The 14,016-nt window shown below is 43.0% G+C and overlaps 1 protein-coding gene across 1 annotated transcript in view; it reads left to right on the forward strand.

The window, feature by feature from the left end:
- khdrbs3 (KH domain containing, RNA binding, signal transduction associated 3) overlaps positions 1–3,463 on the forward strand; it is a 148,307-nt gene extending 144,844 nt beyond the window's left edge. Inside the window, exon 9 of the mRNA XM_080484355.1 lies at positions 2,063–3,463. Within this exon, the coding sequence (XP_080340481.1) occupies positions 2,063–2,154 (92 nt within the window). The 3' untranslated portion in view covers positions 2,155–3,463. The remainder of the gene's footprint in view (positions 1–2,062) is intronic.
- The last annotated feature ends 10,553 nt before the right edge of the window (positions 3,464–14,016 follow it).

Below are 14,016 nucleotides of genomic sequence, written 5' to 3' on the forward strand. Positions count from 1 at the left end.
GTACAAGATAACCACATTTGTTCAGCAGAGTGAGATGGCATTGTATGTTAGTTATTGATATGCAGCACTTCATGGCCCTTCATGTGTTCATTTAAAAGAGGTAAAAGGAAAATATGAAAGCAAAAGGTACTTGCCTGACCCTGGGATTGTGATTGATGCAGTGCGCACCCTGAGCCACCAAAAGAAATTTGACCAATGTTCTTCATACAAGCATAAAGCAATGCATATTAAAAGTCAATAAACTAGAAATTTTGATAGAATAAATAAAGCTACATTATAAAACCAGAGCTATGTCAAATAGAGAATTACACTCCTGTTAGGTCACCCATACCGAGCAGGTCGAAGGGTCGAGATCGTATTCCAGCGACCGAAACTAGCATCGCCACTGCGCCCTACTAAGGGTCGGATGGCGAATGCTATTGGACGATTCCATCAGGAACGAGGAGCAATAAGTAAGTATAAAATTGTAACCAGGTTTAGAAATCCATCGGTAAAGGTTCCCTTATTAATCATCATCTGCCCTTTCTATGTCTCGACCACTTTCTGAGGTCCCAGGTCTAAGTCCAATCATTTCCTAAGATATGCAAGCGTTCAGTAATGTGCGGTAAAGTCTGGCTCGACGTCAGCTTCACCGGGGGTGTGAAAATATCCGCTGAGCAGAGACAAAAGCAAGGCGGCTGAGATAATGTTGGACGTTGGCAGCGTTTGACGAGCTACAGTAAGAAGTGGGCCAAGGTCATGTCTGCTGCAGAGAGGCAGCGTGCGCTCTGCCGCACAGTCGAAAGCTCGATGCATCTTCTACCAGCACGGCCCTGGAGTGAACAGTAAAAAAAAACACACGACCACGAGAGGTTGGCGGCGTAACTCGCTCAAGTTCCTCACGACGTTGGTGCAAACAAGGGACGAATTTGACTTAAGCTCTGAAATTGGATTACAGAAATGTGTTATTTAGTGAGTAAATGCCTTTTTTTGTTGTTTTTACAGTGTTTGGGACTAACTGCTAGAAGATACCATAATTAGCTCCTTCTTTATTACTGTGAAACATCATTTCCAAGTGTTACAGACAGTTAAGTTGTGAGTGTTGCCACAAGCCAGGGTGACAGACAGTCACTGCTGGGACTTGCCCCCCCACCCCCCCGCTTTTTTTTTTTATAAATACATATAAGTGTGTATTAAGCAAGTGTACAAAAGGCGACTATATCCTTTCTGTCAAAAACATGATCAATGACCTTTGTCTTTTTGGAAGCGAGTCAAATGTACTTAAAATAAAAAAGACCTTTCCCAACTTTCCCCCGACCGCACAAGTGGAGGAGCCTCGTTAGAGAGCTGCCTCCCTCCCTGTGAAGTTTGAGGAGAAAAAAGAAAAGAAAGAGCGGCGTGGGTCACACAGCAAAGAGGACGACGGTTCAAAGGAAACAGATAAACAGCGCTGATGTGCCTCCTTGTTCTCAAAACACAAGGTTACCTTGGTGTGCTTCTTCAAAGAGACTGTCAGTGGAAGGGTGACAGGTTTAATTAAGGGGTATTGGCTGTGGGGCTGCCAGCAGAGAGAGAGAGCGGTAGAGAGCGGTGGGGGGCGGTGGGGGGGGGGGGGGGGGGGGGGGGGGGGGGGGGACAAGCCTTTGTGAGCCTCGGCTCTAGGGAAGTCTCAACGCTGGCCAAAGATCAGACAAAGGGTGCCATCGATACCGGCACTCTCACATTGACAGTACCGGGCGGTTCAGCAGGCCTGATTTGGGCTAATGGTAATTGTGACCTTTTTTTCGCCTGGAGCCACTAAACGGCTCCTTTTCAAGTAGCTATTTGATCCTCTCATTCAATTATCGGAGATGAATCCTTCCAGGTGAAAGTCAAGCTCCTCGTTTGTGTTCCCGGCTTGAAACAACACTTTCCTTCATTTTCACTTCCCGCTGCTTTGTTTGGTGTTGGTCAATTTTCCGCCGCATCCACGGACTATTTACAGCATTTACGAAGATTTAAGTAAGTTCAAGACCTTGTTTAATCGCTCTCTCTCTCTCTCTCTCTCCTCCATGTGTTTCTCCTCTCTTCTCCCCCTAATCAGGTCAGGAAGAGTGGGCAAACAACCGCGGCAAGGCTCCGTCGGCACGAACGGCCAAGGGAGTGTACAGAGATCAGCCATACTCCAGATATTGAACTGTTTATACAACCCCCCCGCACCTGAGTCCCCATGGCTGTTTCAACCCAAGTAATGGATTTTTTATGGACGCTCCCACCTTTTTAGAATTGAAAATCTAAAAACGCAAAAAATAACCCCCAAATGAAACAGTGATAGCGAGACACAGAGAATGAAACTGCTTTTTCAATAAACCCCCCGGAATATTAAACGAAACCTCAGCTGTGAAGACTTGTGGACTTGAAAATGCTAAAGTTGTCGTCCCCGTATTGATGCTCATAGGTGTAAACACAGATAACAGGAGACTTCCAGCACTGAATGTTTTTTTTGTTTTTTTTCTTTCTTTCTTTCCTGCTTTACTGAAGATGAAAATGTCACGTTAGAGAGTAAAGAGACCATAAATGTACCGTTTCAGCTGCAGGTCCTACTAGCTACACTAGCTTTACCAACTAACGGAAAGTTAGCTTTCACAAGAGCCACTTGCTTTATCCGGAACAACTGCTCAAATGAATCCCCGGGATTTGAAAGGGTTAACCTCTATAGGACGCGTTCACAAAACACTAAGATATCAAATCAAACTCAACCCATGCAGCTCTGTTAGCTGTTAGCATGACTGATTTTTATGAATGAGGAGGGACGCTATGCTAACCAGCAGGAAATAGAACCTACTATTTGAGGCAAGTTTAAACACATGAAATAACACATATATTTAAAGATAGTATCTACAATGTAAATATCAGTATTTTAACATCAGAATTATTCCATAAAAAATATTAACTTTACTTTCCTTCACAGGCGAATGTCTGTTAGCTAAACGTCTGAATCTGTTTAGGCCGTTCATCTTGAAGTTATAAATGTGACTAAACTTGTGAAACTGAATATGTGCTTGCAGCAAACCTTTCAAACTTCATACGCAATTATTAAAATGCTTACGATGTTTTTTTTTAACCTAAGCTACGATTTTCAAAACTACCGTTCGTCCTCTTCTGACCTCCAGAAAAGCCACGCTTATCTTACTTAGTTGTTTTCTGACGGAAAATTCAGAAGCAAAATAATAAGTTTTAGGCCCCATTTACACAACAAGGTTTTAAAGTGAAAACTGAAGCGTTTTTGAAAACTGCTCGCAAGGTGGAACTTTCTGAAAACGCTCCAACTCTGTCTCCATGTAAACTCAACTTTTCTGAAACTCTGCTCCTGCGCATGCGCATTACGTCCATATTAAATAGATGCACGTGTGTGAGGAGATGGACAATAACAACAATGGTTTTCACTTGAGACGCCGCCATGTAAACTGGGCCTAAAACTGCAAAATAACAAGATTTATTGATCAAAAAAAAAATCACATAACATCGAATTTAAAATGACAGCAGCACCTTCCGTTTATAAAAAGAGGTCAAATATGCAGGTTTTTCCGCAATCATTTGCAAGAAATGTGTTTGCAGCAATGTACGTTGGGGCGATTGTAGCATGTTTGGGTCAACAAGTCTCTATAACTGGAAGAAAAAAGCTGAAAGTAAACTCCCACTGGGCGAAGCGAGCGAAGCAATTTAGGTAATCTATCCATTCCTGGAGGAGAAATCGACTGGACGCTGAGATCTGAGATTAAGAAAGCCTCCATAGTACATTAGGTTTCTCTCTCAGCTCTGTGATTGTGAAGAATGACATCGTATCAAGGTCTTTCACTTGGTAATGATTAGCGAGGCGATTATAAGCTGTTTGGATACAAGGCTTCTGCCACAGCTGCCAGCGCAACTTAATTTACCCCCCCCCCCCCCACCCCCACCCCACCCACCCACCCCTTCTTTAGACCTTGAAACTGCGTGGTTGATCACTTTAAAAAAAAAAACAATTGTAGTAGCTTAGGAAAGTGCAGTAACTGTAGATAACTTTTTTCCGGAGGGGGGGTAACTGGTGAAATTGTGTCCCTTGTAAATGAGACATTTACAAAAAAAAAAAAGCTGAAAAAAGAGACGAGTCCTACTGTATACATATTGTACTGCTGTTTTCCTCCCCTTTCTTTTTTGTAAGATACTAGTTCCTTAGTGTTAAAGGGCTTATAAAAGCATGGTGTGTGCAACTGTGGATGTTGTCAGCTGTTTTATTCCGAAAAAGCCTATGTAGCTGTGTTCATTGATTATGCCCCCCACCACCACCACCACCACCACCTCCTCCATCCACCCCCTCATTCCCCTCCATCCAAAAACATCCATTTAATTCCACCTATAAATAGAGCTGCAAACCAGTCTGGAAGCTTTTTAATGTTTGTGACTATTTTCCTTTGTTTTGTTTTGTTTGAAACAAGTAATTCCATTGTCTTTTGTTTTTAAAATTAGAAAAACAGACAAAAAAAACAACTTTTTCTGACTTTGTCGACAAACTTGCGAGTTTTTGAGATACTGAGTCACCTGCCGTTAGATCGGAAAATCATCTGCATCTCTAAGATTATGTTCATCTCTGATTGATTTATTTCTTTTTTCTTTTTATTGAGCTTATGTAAGCCCTTTAATAATTTCCTCTTCTTTGTTTGATGCTGAATAAACATTTTGAAAGAAATAATTAACAAGAACAACACGTGTCCTGAAGAGAGTACTTACGTACGTGGAGCATTTAAAAACCTCATAATTTAAACTAACAAGATGAAAATAAACTTCTTGGGATGTGTTGGCGTGAATTAAACATCGTCATAAAGTGACAGACGCTCTAAGAATGTCTGCGTATTTTTGCTCAAAATCCGACGGGGGACGCTTGTGACCTTGCCGGTGACCTCGGCGAATCTGATAAGTACCTGTTTTTTTTTTTTTTTCCTATTTGTGTTTCAAGGCGGGGAACCTCCCCTCCAACGACCCCCCCCCCCCCCCCCCCCCCTCCCCCACCCACCCCGAGATTTGAGGGGATTTGGCGATAACGCCGTCGGCGCTCTGGAAACTCTTTCCGCCTTGTTTGCTCACGTAATTCGATGTGAGGCGGACGCCGATCCCGTAAACACGCATTAACTCTCCCGAGTTGTTTACTCCTTGACCCCTCTTCCTCCTTTCAGTCGGGGTCGGGTGGGGCTGATGGGGGCGGGTGAGGTGAGGGAGGATGGGGTTGGTATGAGGGGGGGCTTCTCTCTCTCTATCTCTCTCTCTCTCTCTCTCTCGCTCTCTTTTCTTGTTTTGCTCTTCCTGTTCTCCGGTCATGTGACCCTCTCCCAGTCGTTTTAAAGAGCCTGCCTCTGCCCCGTCCATTAAAGCGACTCTAAATGACCCCCAGCTGACCTCCGCAGAGAGAGGATGGCAGTAGCTGTTTAAAAAGACCTCCGTCCCACAAGGTAAACAACCCGACCCAGTTTAACCTCTCCCCTAACGTAGTTGCTCATAAACCCTCTCTAAACTCCAGTTGTAATATGTTTTCCTGTCTCTGCTAATCTAGCCACAAAGCTGGGAATAATTAGATGTCTGTAACAACAACACCACCACCGAAGCAAAGAAAAAAAACAACTGTAAAACACTGTGATAAATAGCAGTAATATTTCAACAAGCTGTGTAGTGAAATAACATTATCCTAAGACTTTGATAAAATATTCCCTCTGTTACAATAATTGAACCATAAAATGTGATGTGTGTTGGCATTTGTTTCTGTAGTACTGGATGTGAGTGCTCACGTTGTGGACTTGCATGGTCACGGTGTTGTTGTTTTCTTCTATTCCTTTCCAGGTCAAAGTCTCGGCGACGCGGCCAAACCCATCCGATCATCTGACTGGTGCTGAAGGTTGGTCGTTTTCTGTGTTGAGTTGAGTGACTGTGACCATGTTTGGTGGCGTTGACTTTGAAAATGAAGGATTCCGGAGATGTTTAAGAGAACTGTGATCTTGTGTAGGAGTGGGAAAAGACAAAAGCACTGGGACAGAGTTTATATGGTTATATGTAGGGCTGCACATTATTTATTACAGTTTTGTCCGTTTTCTGCAATTGGCAATTGTTTACGGAAATTTACCTGAAAAATCTGTCTAATTCAGAGAGTTGTGTTTGTTTTTTGTTTTTTTGACACATTATCTATCCTGAAATCCCAGGCTATGCCTGACATTTTCAGTTTTTCAAATATTTCTAAGAGAAAGTTCCCGAGGTTGTGCAGAAAGTCTGCCATGTCTTCAACCTCATTTTACATGAAAATGTAAACACATCGTCTTGTGTTTTCATTTGTTTTACATTAACCACAGAAATGCTGAAAAAGATGTCGTTAGCATGCCAGGCCACAAGTTGGCGCTGGTGGTTGTTTTTTTGTAATGAAAACTACACACGTGTGCGGATAGCAATATGCTGCAAACATCAACAATGATGAGTACACGGACATTCGTAAGGACAGACGATGAAGTTGGATTTCTATTACGTGTAGGAAACACTGCTACTGCAGTACCACAGCTATAGTAAGTAGTTTTTCTGCACATGCTCAGTCGATGGACAATACCAACAATGTCTGACTCCAGAGTGTCATGACTCCCAGTCCATATTGTCCTGGGACATATTAGTTTTATAGTTGAGAGTCGACCGGAGTAGCAATCCAGTCGTTCGTCTGTTCATACGAACGTCCGTGTAATAATTGTTGTTAATATACTATATCGCTCCTTGTTCTCCACATGCGTATATGTGGTTTCAGTTTAGCGTCCATACATGAAAACTATATTATTTACAGCGTTTCCACCTTTTTTGTGTAAATGGACTTTGTTTCCAAAATGTTATTGTCTCAACGTAAAACATTTGTCAAGCAAAAATGCAAAAACGATGTGCTTTCACGGGAAACGTTGTGTAAATGGGGCCTCAGTCATCTTTGAATGTGACGTGTGCCTTAATGACGGGTCCCAAAAGTTCTTTTGTAATAACGTCCATCACGGAAGATGGGCAATCGTCATGATATCTTAACATCTGTATTGTTCAGTGAGACGGGTTTTCGATGTCGCCGCCGTTCGACCACAGAGAGCTTGAATAGATTTCACTGTAGGAAGTTGCACTAACTGACCTTGCAACGCAGCGACTCAGCAGTGGAAACACCGTGTAAGTGTGCCGATAGAAAAAGTTTGCTTTGCCTACACATCATACCAACCAGTTCCGACCATGACCACGACATCGTGACATTACAACACTATTGCATATCGACCCAAGACGCATCTGGCATCGCCATTGTGTGTCCAATTCAGCAGAGGGCGACATCGAGCAGTGCAACACGTTTACATACCCAAGTTTATGGAATTCATGTTGCTGACTGTGTCAATTAATGGACTTTTAACAGACTCAGCCCGTTTGGTCGATACAGACGGGTCTGGCTTGGGAGTTAGAGTGGTCGTCTCCCAATCAGAATGTTTCAGGTTCGATTCCCCCGTCTCCGTCTTTCCAGGTCTCAAAAGTTCCTTGAACAAGACCTTTGACCCCCATCAGCTCCCAGAAGTCATGTAATATGGCTCCCCGATGCATCGGGTTAAGAGTTAGTTAAAGTCCCAAACACCACAAATCCTCCCAGATGAAGGTGTGACCCTCACAGGAAACATTCAAATGACGGTCTGACAGTGTGGGTGTCAAGTTTAAAACCTACAAAATGGAATATTCCGGCAGAGGACAAGGCATTATCCAAACATATCAAATATTGATGTGACTTTGAGGTGACTTGATGGATGCTTTTCGCAATGAAAATATTTTTTCCGGAGCTGGTGAAACTCTTCAGAATCAGCCTTTGGAGGGTTTGACCCCTCAGGTCGACCGTTATACCCATTTGCAGTCTTCTCGAGGGGATTCAGGTCCCGCTGGACTTCCTGCCTCTCGCTGTACCTTTGCAATTAGTGTGTAAGAACACGCCGTGTCATCTGAACCACAACAGGGTCCCTGCGCCGCAGTTTGAAAATGACACCCCGTGCTTGTATAAGAGGAGAAACGTAATGCCTGACTGGCTGCATTAACCGAAAACCCTTGAAATACCAGAATGTGACAGTCCTAAAAAGCCCTGCCTGTCCTCTTTTTTTTCTTAAAGGAGCCTCATTTTGTCTCTCTTTTATTTCTTTCCTAACAGATTTGATGACCCACACTACGAGCCTCCCTCCAATCATTCAAGCCAACGCAGTGTCAGACCCAATCCTGATCAACAACGTCTCCAAGCCTTTTACCCGGGGTCTTCCCGAATTCTCGCAGCCTGGACCGTGGTGAATCCAGAAAGAGTGTGTGACCTGATGGGATGAAGAAAAGGGGGGAGAAAAAAAAAAAGAAAAAGATAATCCATGTATCACGGGAGACGGTGAGAGGGGAGAAAACCCACCAGGCAAATGGAGTTCCTCGTCCTCTGGGATGACGCGTCGGAGAATATTTCTTTCCGTATACATTTTACATACTGCCAGGAGTGCTCTGAACTGACTGTGAACCTGGCCCGTCTTTCCGGATTCAGACTCTTGATAGAGGAGACGCGTCCCGCCTCTTATGGTCAATGTAAACTGTCACCTGCTCGGGAGCCCGAGTTCATAAATAATCCAATCTGCTCTGGAAGGACACCGCAAGTCATGCAAACACACCTCTGCTGGATGCCGTTGTGCTCATTAACCTAAATATTCAATCCACTCCAATGTATTAATAATTCACCAAGTGCCTTAATGCTGCATTGTTTTGACAGTTTTAGATGTTGACTCTCATTGCTGGAGGTAAAAAGATGTGGCAGCACCACTAGGAAAGGTAGCTATTTTTTATTTTTTTTGCTCTGCTGTGCTGTTTTTTGGTGTTCGGTATGCATTAACGCGACGCTGGAAAAATACTCCCTCGCAGCCTCGCACAGGAGTACCGTCTATCCTCAATGTATCGCTTAATCAGAATCGACTTCAGTGGATATTACAATTCCAGAAAATAGCTCTCTGCGCGACAGAGAGCTCCACTCTGTGTCGTGCATAAGTCCAGAGAGGTTGATCCGTATCCGGCCCCGCTGGATGTCCTCGGTGGCAGACAATAGTTTTCCATTAGCGCGAGTGATTCCCTCTGGAGCCTCGGGCCAAGCCTCGGACAATAACGCAGCGACCTGAAGCTCGCCGCTCAGGCTCCCGGAGTCAAGTCTCATCACCTTCCGGAGGGGGTGGATTCCCACTCTGAAGTGGCTCAGAGCGACAGGGGCTTAGAAGGAGTGAGCTTGTCCGAGTTAATAAGGTAGGGGCAGTTTATTTGATTACGAATGCATACCGGAGGAGGACGTAGAGCTCCGTCAATGGAGGACAACTTCATTTCAACGGTAGAATACACATCGATCGCTCTTCAGCACTTGATAGGGAGACCAGAGGAACATCTGCCAAGCTGCTGCTGCTTTCCATTTGCCTTCGACTGTTTTTGGTGTCGCAGAAGAGAAACGGTAAAAGACGTCGGGATTTTGGTGGTAAACTTTAATTTACTTCAGGGACCACATACAGTCCAATTTCATCCCGAGTGGACCAGACTGTTGCTATAATAACCTTTAAATCTACACCTACAGTTTTTCTTTGTTACGTTGTATGTAATGAAATTGTCTATATTTTTAGCAGATCAAACAATTAAAAAAGTACTGAAACTTATTATCATCTCAACATAACGTCAATTTTAATTAAACATTCCGGTACAAAATACAATGAAATGTTAAACAAAAACTTGTATCAATCCTATATAACCTCCTTGCGGTTGGTTTTGGCCCCCGGGCCTTATGTTCTCTGCTGTAAAGGGTGAAAAGTGAAACCTTCGTGTGCGCAGAGTACACGTGACGTCAAAATCGTCATCCACCCTGTGCGCGAGGCTCTGATCCTCTGTGGGGGAGGACATCCTCCGTCTCCCCGTCTTAACAGTCACAATTTATAAGCAAATAAAGATCCAGAGGCTCAGAAACTCCTGAAGTGAAACATAAACTACGTGAGGAATGTTGGAGAACGCCGGGCAGCAGAAGTGGAGATATTGTCGTGATCGTTACGTTATGGAACGTTAAGGAAGTGAGCCCAGAGTGGAGTATGGATGCAATCTGCAGACATGCAATGCGCTGAAGGAGAAAAGCTTCACAGTGCAACACCGTGCTGCAGGGACGCGGCAGTTATTCAGATCCCAAAACTAATCTGACACCACGACGTCTGAATATTCCAATAATCGGGTCCAGTCAAAGTATTTTGGCCGTTTCAGTGTCGCTCAGCTTAAACTTTGGCAGGAAAACCTGTCCGTTGTCCTCGTCAGGCAGGTTGTCCTCTCGGTAAGGTGTGTTAACAGTTAAATATGAGTCCTGCACAGTGACGTGTCCGCCCAGTACAAGGTGTCCGCTCTAACCGGGTCCGCTCCTCAGACGTTCTACTGCAGTTCCAAACCTCAGTGTCAAACGGAAAGCAGCATTAGATCTCATGTTTAGGCCCCAATTTACACGTTTTCTCGTGTAAACAGAAAACTTCCATTGCATTTTGGGTGTCTGTTTCCATGGCAACGCTGCTCGGAGCGACTTTTTGAAAGTGAGCCGACTCCGTGGAACTTCATTGTCTGTCCATACAAATGTCTGTGTTCTCCCATTGTTAATGTTTTTAGCGTATTGTTTCTCTGCGCTCTTGTGTGGTTTTATTTCAAAAGCAACACCACCAACGAGCGGCACAACATGAAAATAACGTGTTTCTGCCTTTTCCGTCTAAATAGACATCCTTTTCAAAATGCTGCCATTTGAACACAAAAATCTTTCTGAATGTAAAACGTAAAAACGCTGAATTTTCACTTGAAAACGTTGTCGTGTAAATGGGTCCTTATCTTCTTCCTCTGATTGGCAGGGTCCCGCATGAGCTCTCTGTGTTAAAGGTGAAAACATCTTTGGCGATATCAAAAAGAAATGTGTCGGTCTGTTTGACCTGATTTTAAGAACATTTCCACACACCAGCCACGGCGGCGTTGTTTGTTGGAATAGTTTAAATTATCAGGCGAGTTTAGTTTTACATTGGAAACTGGAGACAGCGAGTCAGCCATCTTGGCTTTTTTTCAATAATAATAAAATCTGTCAACCGGAAGCTGTAAAGCGAATCGATTCATACTGTTTGTCCAGTGTAGACAAAACTAAACTAAACTAAACAAAACAAAACTAAACTAAACAAAACAAATTAACGTGACCACTGCCACTTGCTTCTTCTGCTGTTTGGAACTTTTCCCCATAAATGTTTCGTAGCCATATTCTGCAATCTTAACCTAACCGGCCGTTTTCTGTGTTTCGTTACACTAAAGCCAAGCGACTCTCATAAATCTATTCAATCCCTTAACCCACAGCAAGAAATAAAGTGTAGCCCAACAATACGAAGTTGTTTTGTTTTCTTTGCATTTATCCATTTCCAGTTTGCTTTAGCGTTTGAAATGATTATGTTGCTTTTGTACCTTTTTTCACATCTTCATTTTCTCCAGAGTTTTTTACATTTTTGTTCCTCCTTGAAAGGAATTTGCTCACATATAATTTATTTTATTAATTCGTACTTGGTGGCAGAACATTTTTAGAATCCCACATCTTACATCCAGTTTAATCATATTTACATAAAAATAGACGCGGGGAGATGTGTTAGGGCCGATGCAGCCGCTAAGGATAGAACTCAGCACATCGCCACTCGTCTGCTCTGCCCAAGAAGAAAAAAGGGTATAAAACCCCGAGGCTCTCTGATTGCATGACGTACACTCCATCCACTAGTTTTCCTCTTAATCATGTTAGGGATGTAGACCGGCCGCCTCCTGCCGTTTCTTCTCTAATTAACTTGAGGGCTCTTAATCTCACTCAGATTAAAGCAGCCTGATCAATGTCGAAGCCCCGACTGGCCCGCTGTGGGTCACCTGCTAGAGTGGCGCGTCGGACTGACAGGGATCGATCTATCGCCGGACTTCTGAGTCATCGGGCTGAAATCAAAGCAGCGATGCTCAGGCGGAGGACACCTTTTTGTTTTTTTCAGATTTCAGTCAATTTCATGTTTTTCAATAAACTCGGCTTTTGCCAAGTGGTTCGAGTTTTTGTTGAATAAAGGAGAAGGAAAAAAGGGAATTTCAACCTTCAAAGCTACAACTAGAGGAGTTAAAGGTATCCACACATATTCCAATGGCTGTTTGACTTTGTTTGAGCAGATGTGTCTGGTTTATAATGATAAAACATTTGTAAACGATTCATCAATATGGATTGTTTGGTGTTGAATTTCGGCCGTTGAGTTTATGAAAGAGTTATTCCCTCTTTACAACCGCACCACAAAAATTAAGAACACGTTTGTCAATATTTTATTGAAGGCCAAACGTATAACTTATATCCTCTTTTAAATTGAGTAAATTATTATTTTAGTTTGTTCATACATGTCATACGTTTCTCATGAACACCTTTGAAACACGTCAAATGTAGATTGTAAAAACCGACTTACCTGAAAAGAAGATATCAAAATACTTTTGATTCATAAAATCTCTGCAAATTGAATATGCGTCAGTGCGAAAGAAAATAATTTACTCCTGAATAACTCGTGTACTGTAAAACTCTCTCGTTTTAGACTTGGTGTGCAGCCAGCATAGAAAATCTGTCAGTCTTTTAGATTTACACTAGATAAAGTCAAAATTATCAATCTAATTATTTTCTCCTGGTTAAATTCAGAACTTTTAGAAAGGAGAAGTAATGAACTTTAGTAGGAAACTATATTTTTTTTGTCCAGGCGGCGGCAGTATTGAGCCACCATAGCGTCCATTCTTTTCTCCTTCCAACTATCGATTTCAGTTTTGACGAGCAGATTGTGACTCACTACACCATCGTCTGGTCAAGAATAGTACTGCAAGAAAGCTGGTTTATTCGTGGTGTCGTAGAACTCGAGACCGAGCTCAAGAGCACATTTTCAAGGTCTCGATCTTGACTTGGTCTCGGGTTAGGCAGTCTTGACTACAGCATTGATATTTTGTTTGCTCATTTCCAAAATGCTTTTTAGGATTATTTCTAAATTCTATATACTAAAAATACTCTATATTGTACCTTCAAAGGAATAGATTTTAGGAATACCGTAGTAAACTATGGGTAGTCGTAGGTGAAGATAAAGGGAATGGGTAATACAAGCGGGAGCCGACAAACATCAAACAAAAACAACAAGAATATCACCGTTTCTGGTGAAGAGCACACGCAGGAGCAAGACTGAAAACATTTTCTGTGTGTATGCAAAGTCAACGTATGTACCTGTAACTGTGCATATTGTGCTTATTGTGTATCCTTTCAGTGTGCTGTCGTGCATTAAACGCATTCCAAATAAGTGAATCTGTGTTCAGGTTGTACATAATAAAGAAAGCCCCCCCCCCGCCCCATAAAAGAAAAAAGAAAAAGTGTGATAAATATTCTTTGGCTCAGCACTTTGATATCACACTTCAAAGTCAGAGCAGCGCCGTTGTGCGAGGAAACAAAGCATAAAGGCGGCTTCCACTGTCCTGATCCTGACTGCTGACACTCCTTAATGAAGTCTGAACTAAATATAGATTTTATTAGAAGCGTGAGGAAAAGTGTGTGGGGGGGGGGGGGCAGTACCTATGATGAGTTTTGGCAGTTGGCAAAAAAAAACACTTACCACTGCAGGGATATTATTTACCTTGATACGCCCTTGAAATAATAGTTGCAGATCAAATACGCTTGTGTAGCGAAGGCTGTCTCCGTCTCCAACCTCTTAAATATTGTATGTTCCCTGTCGCTGCTGCCTTGAATACATCTCACTCCTCATGTAAATGCTGCTGTTCTTCATTCCCCCCCCCCCCCCCCCCCCCTTCCTCTCTTCTCCCTCTCGCCTCAATCCTGGAGGCCGTTTCACTTTGAAGTTGTTTCTCCGCCGTGTGGAATCTCAGACTGAAGTCCCATCTGTTCTTGCCCCCTTCTTTTTTCCATCAATAACCACAGCGATATAATCCAAACTGAATCAC

Source organism: Lipophrys pholis, assembly GCF_963383615.2.
Source record: "Lipophrys pholis genome assembly, chromosome: 17".
NCBI classification, from domain to species: Eukaryota; Metazoa; Chordata; class Actinopteri; order Blenniiformes; family Blenniidae; genus Lipophrys; species Lipophrys pholis.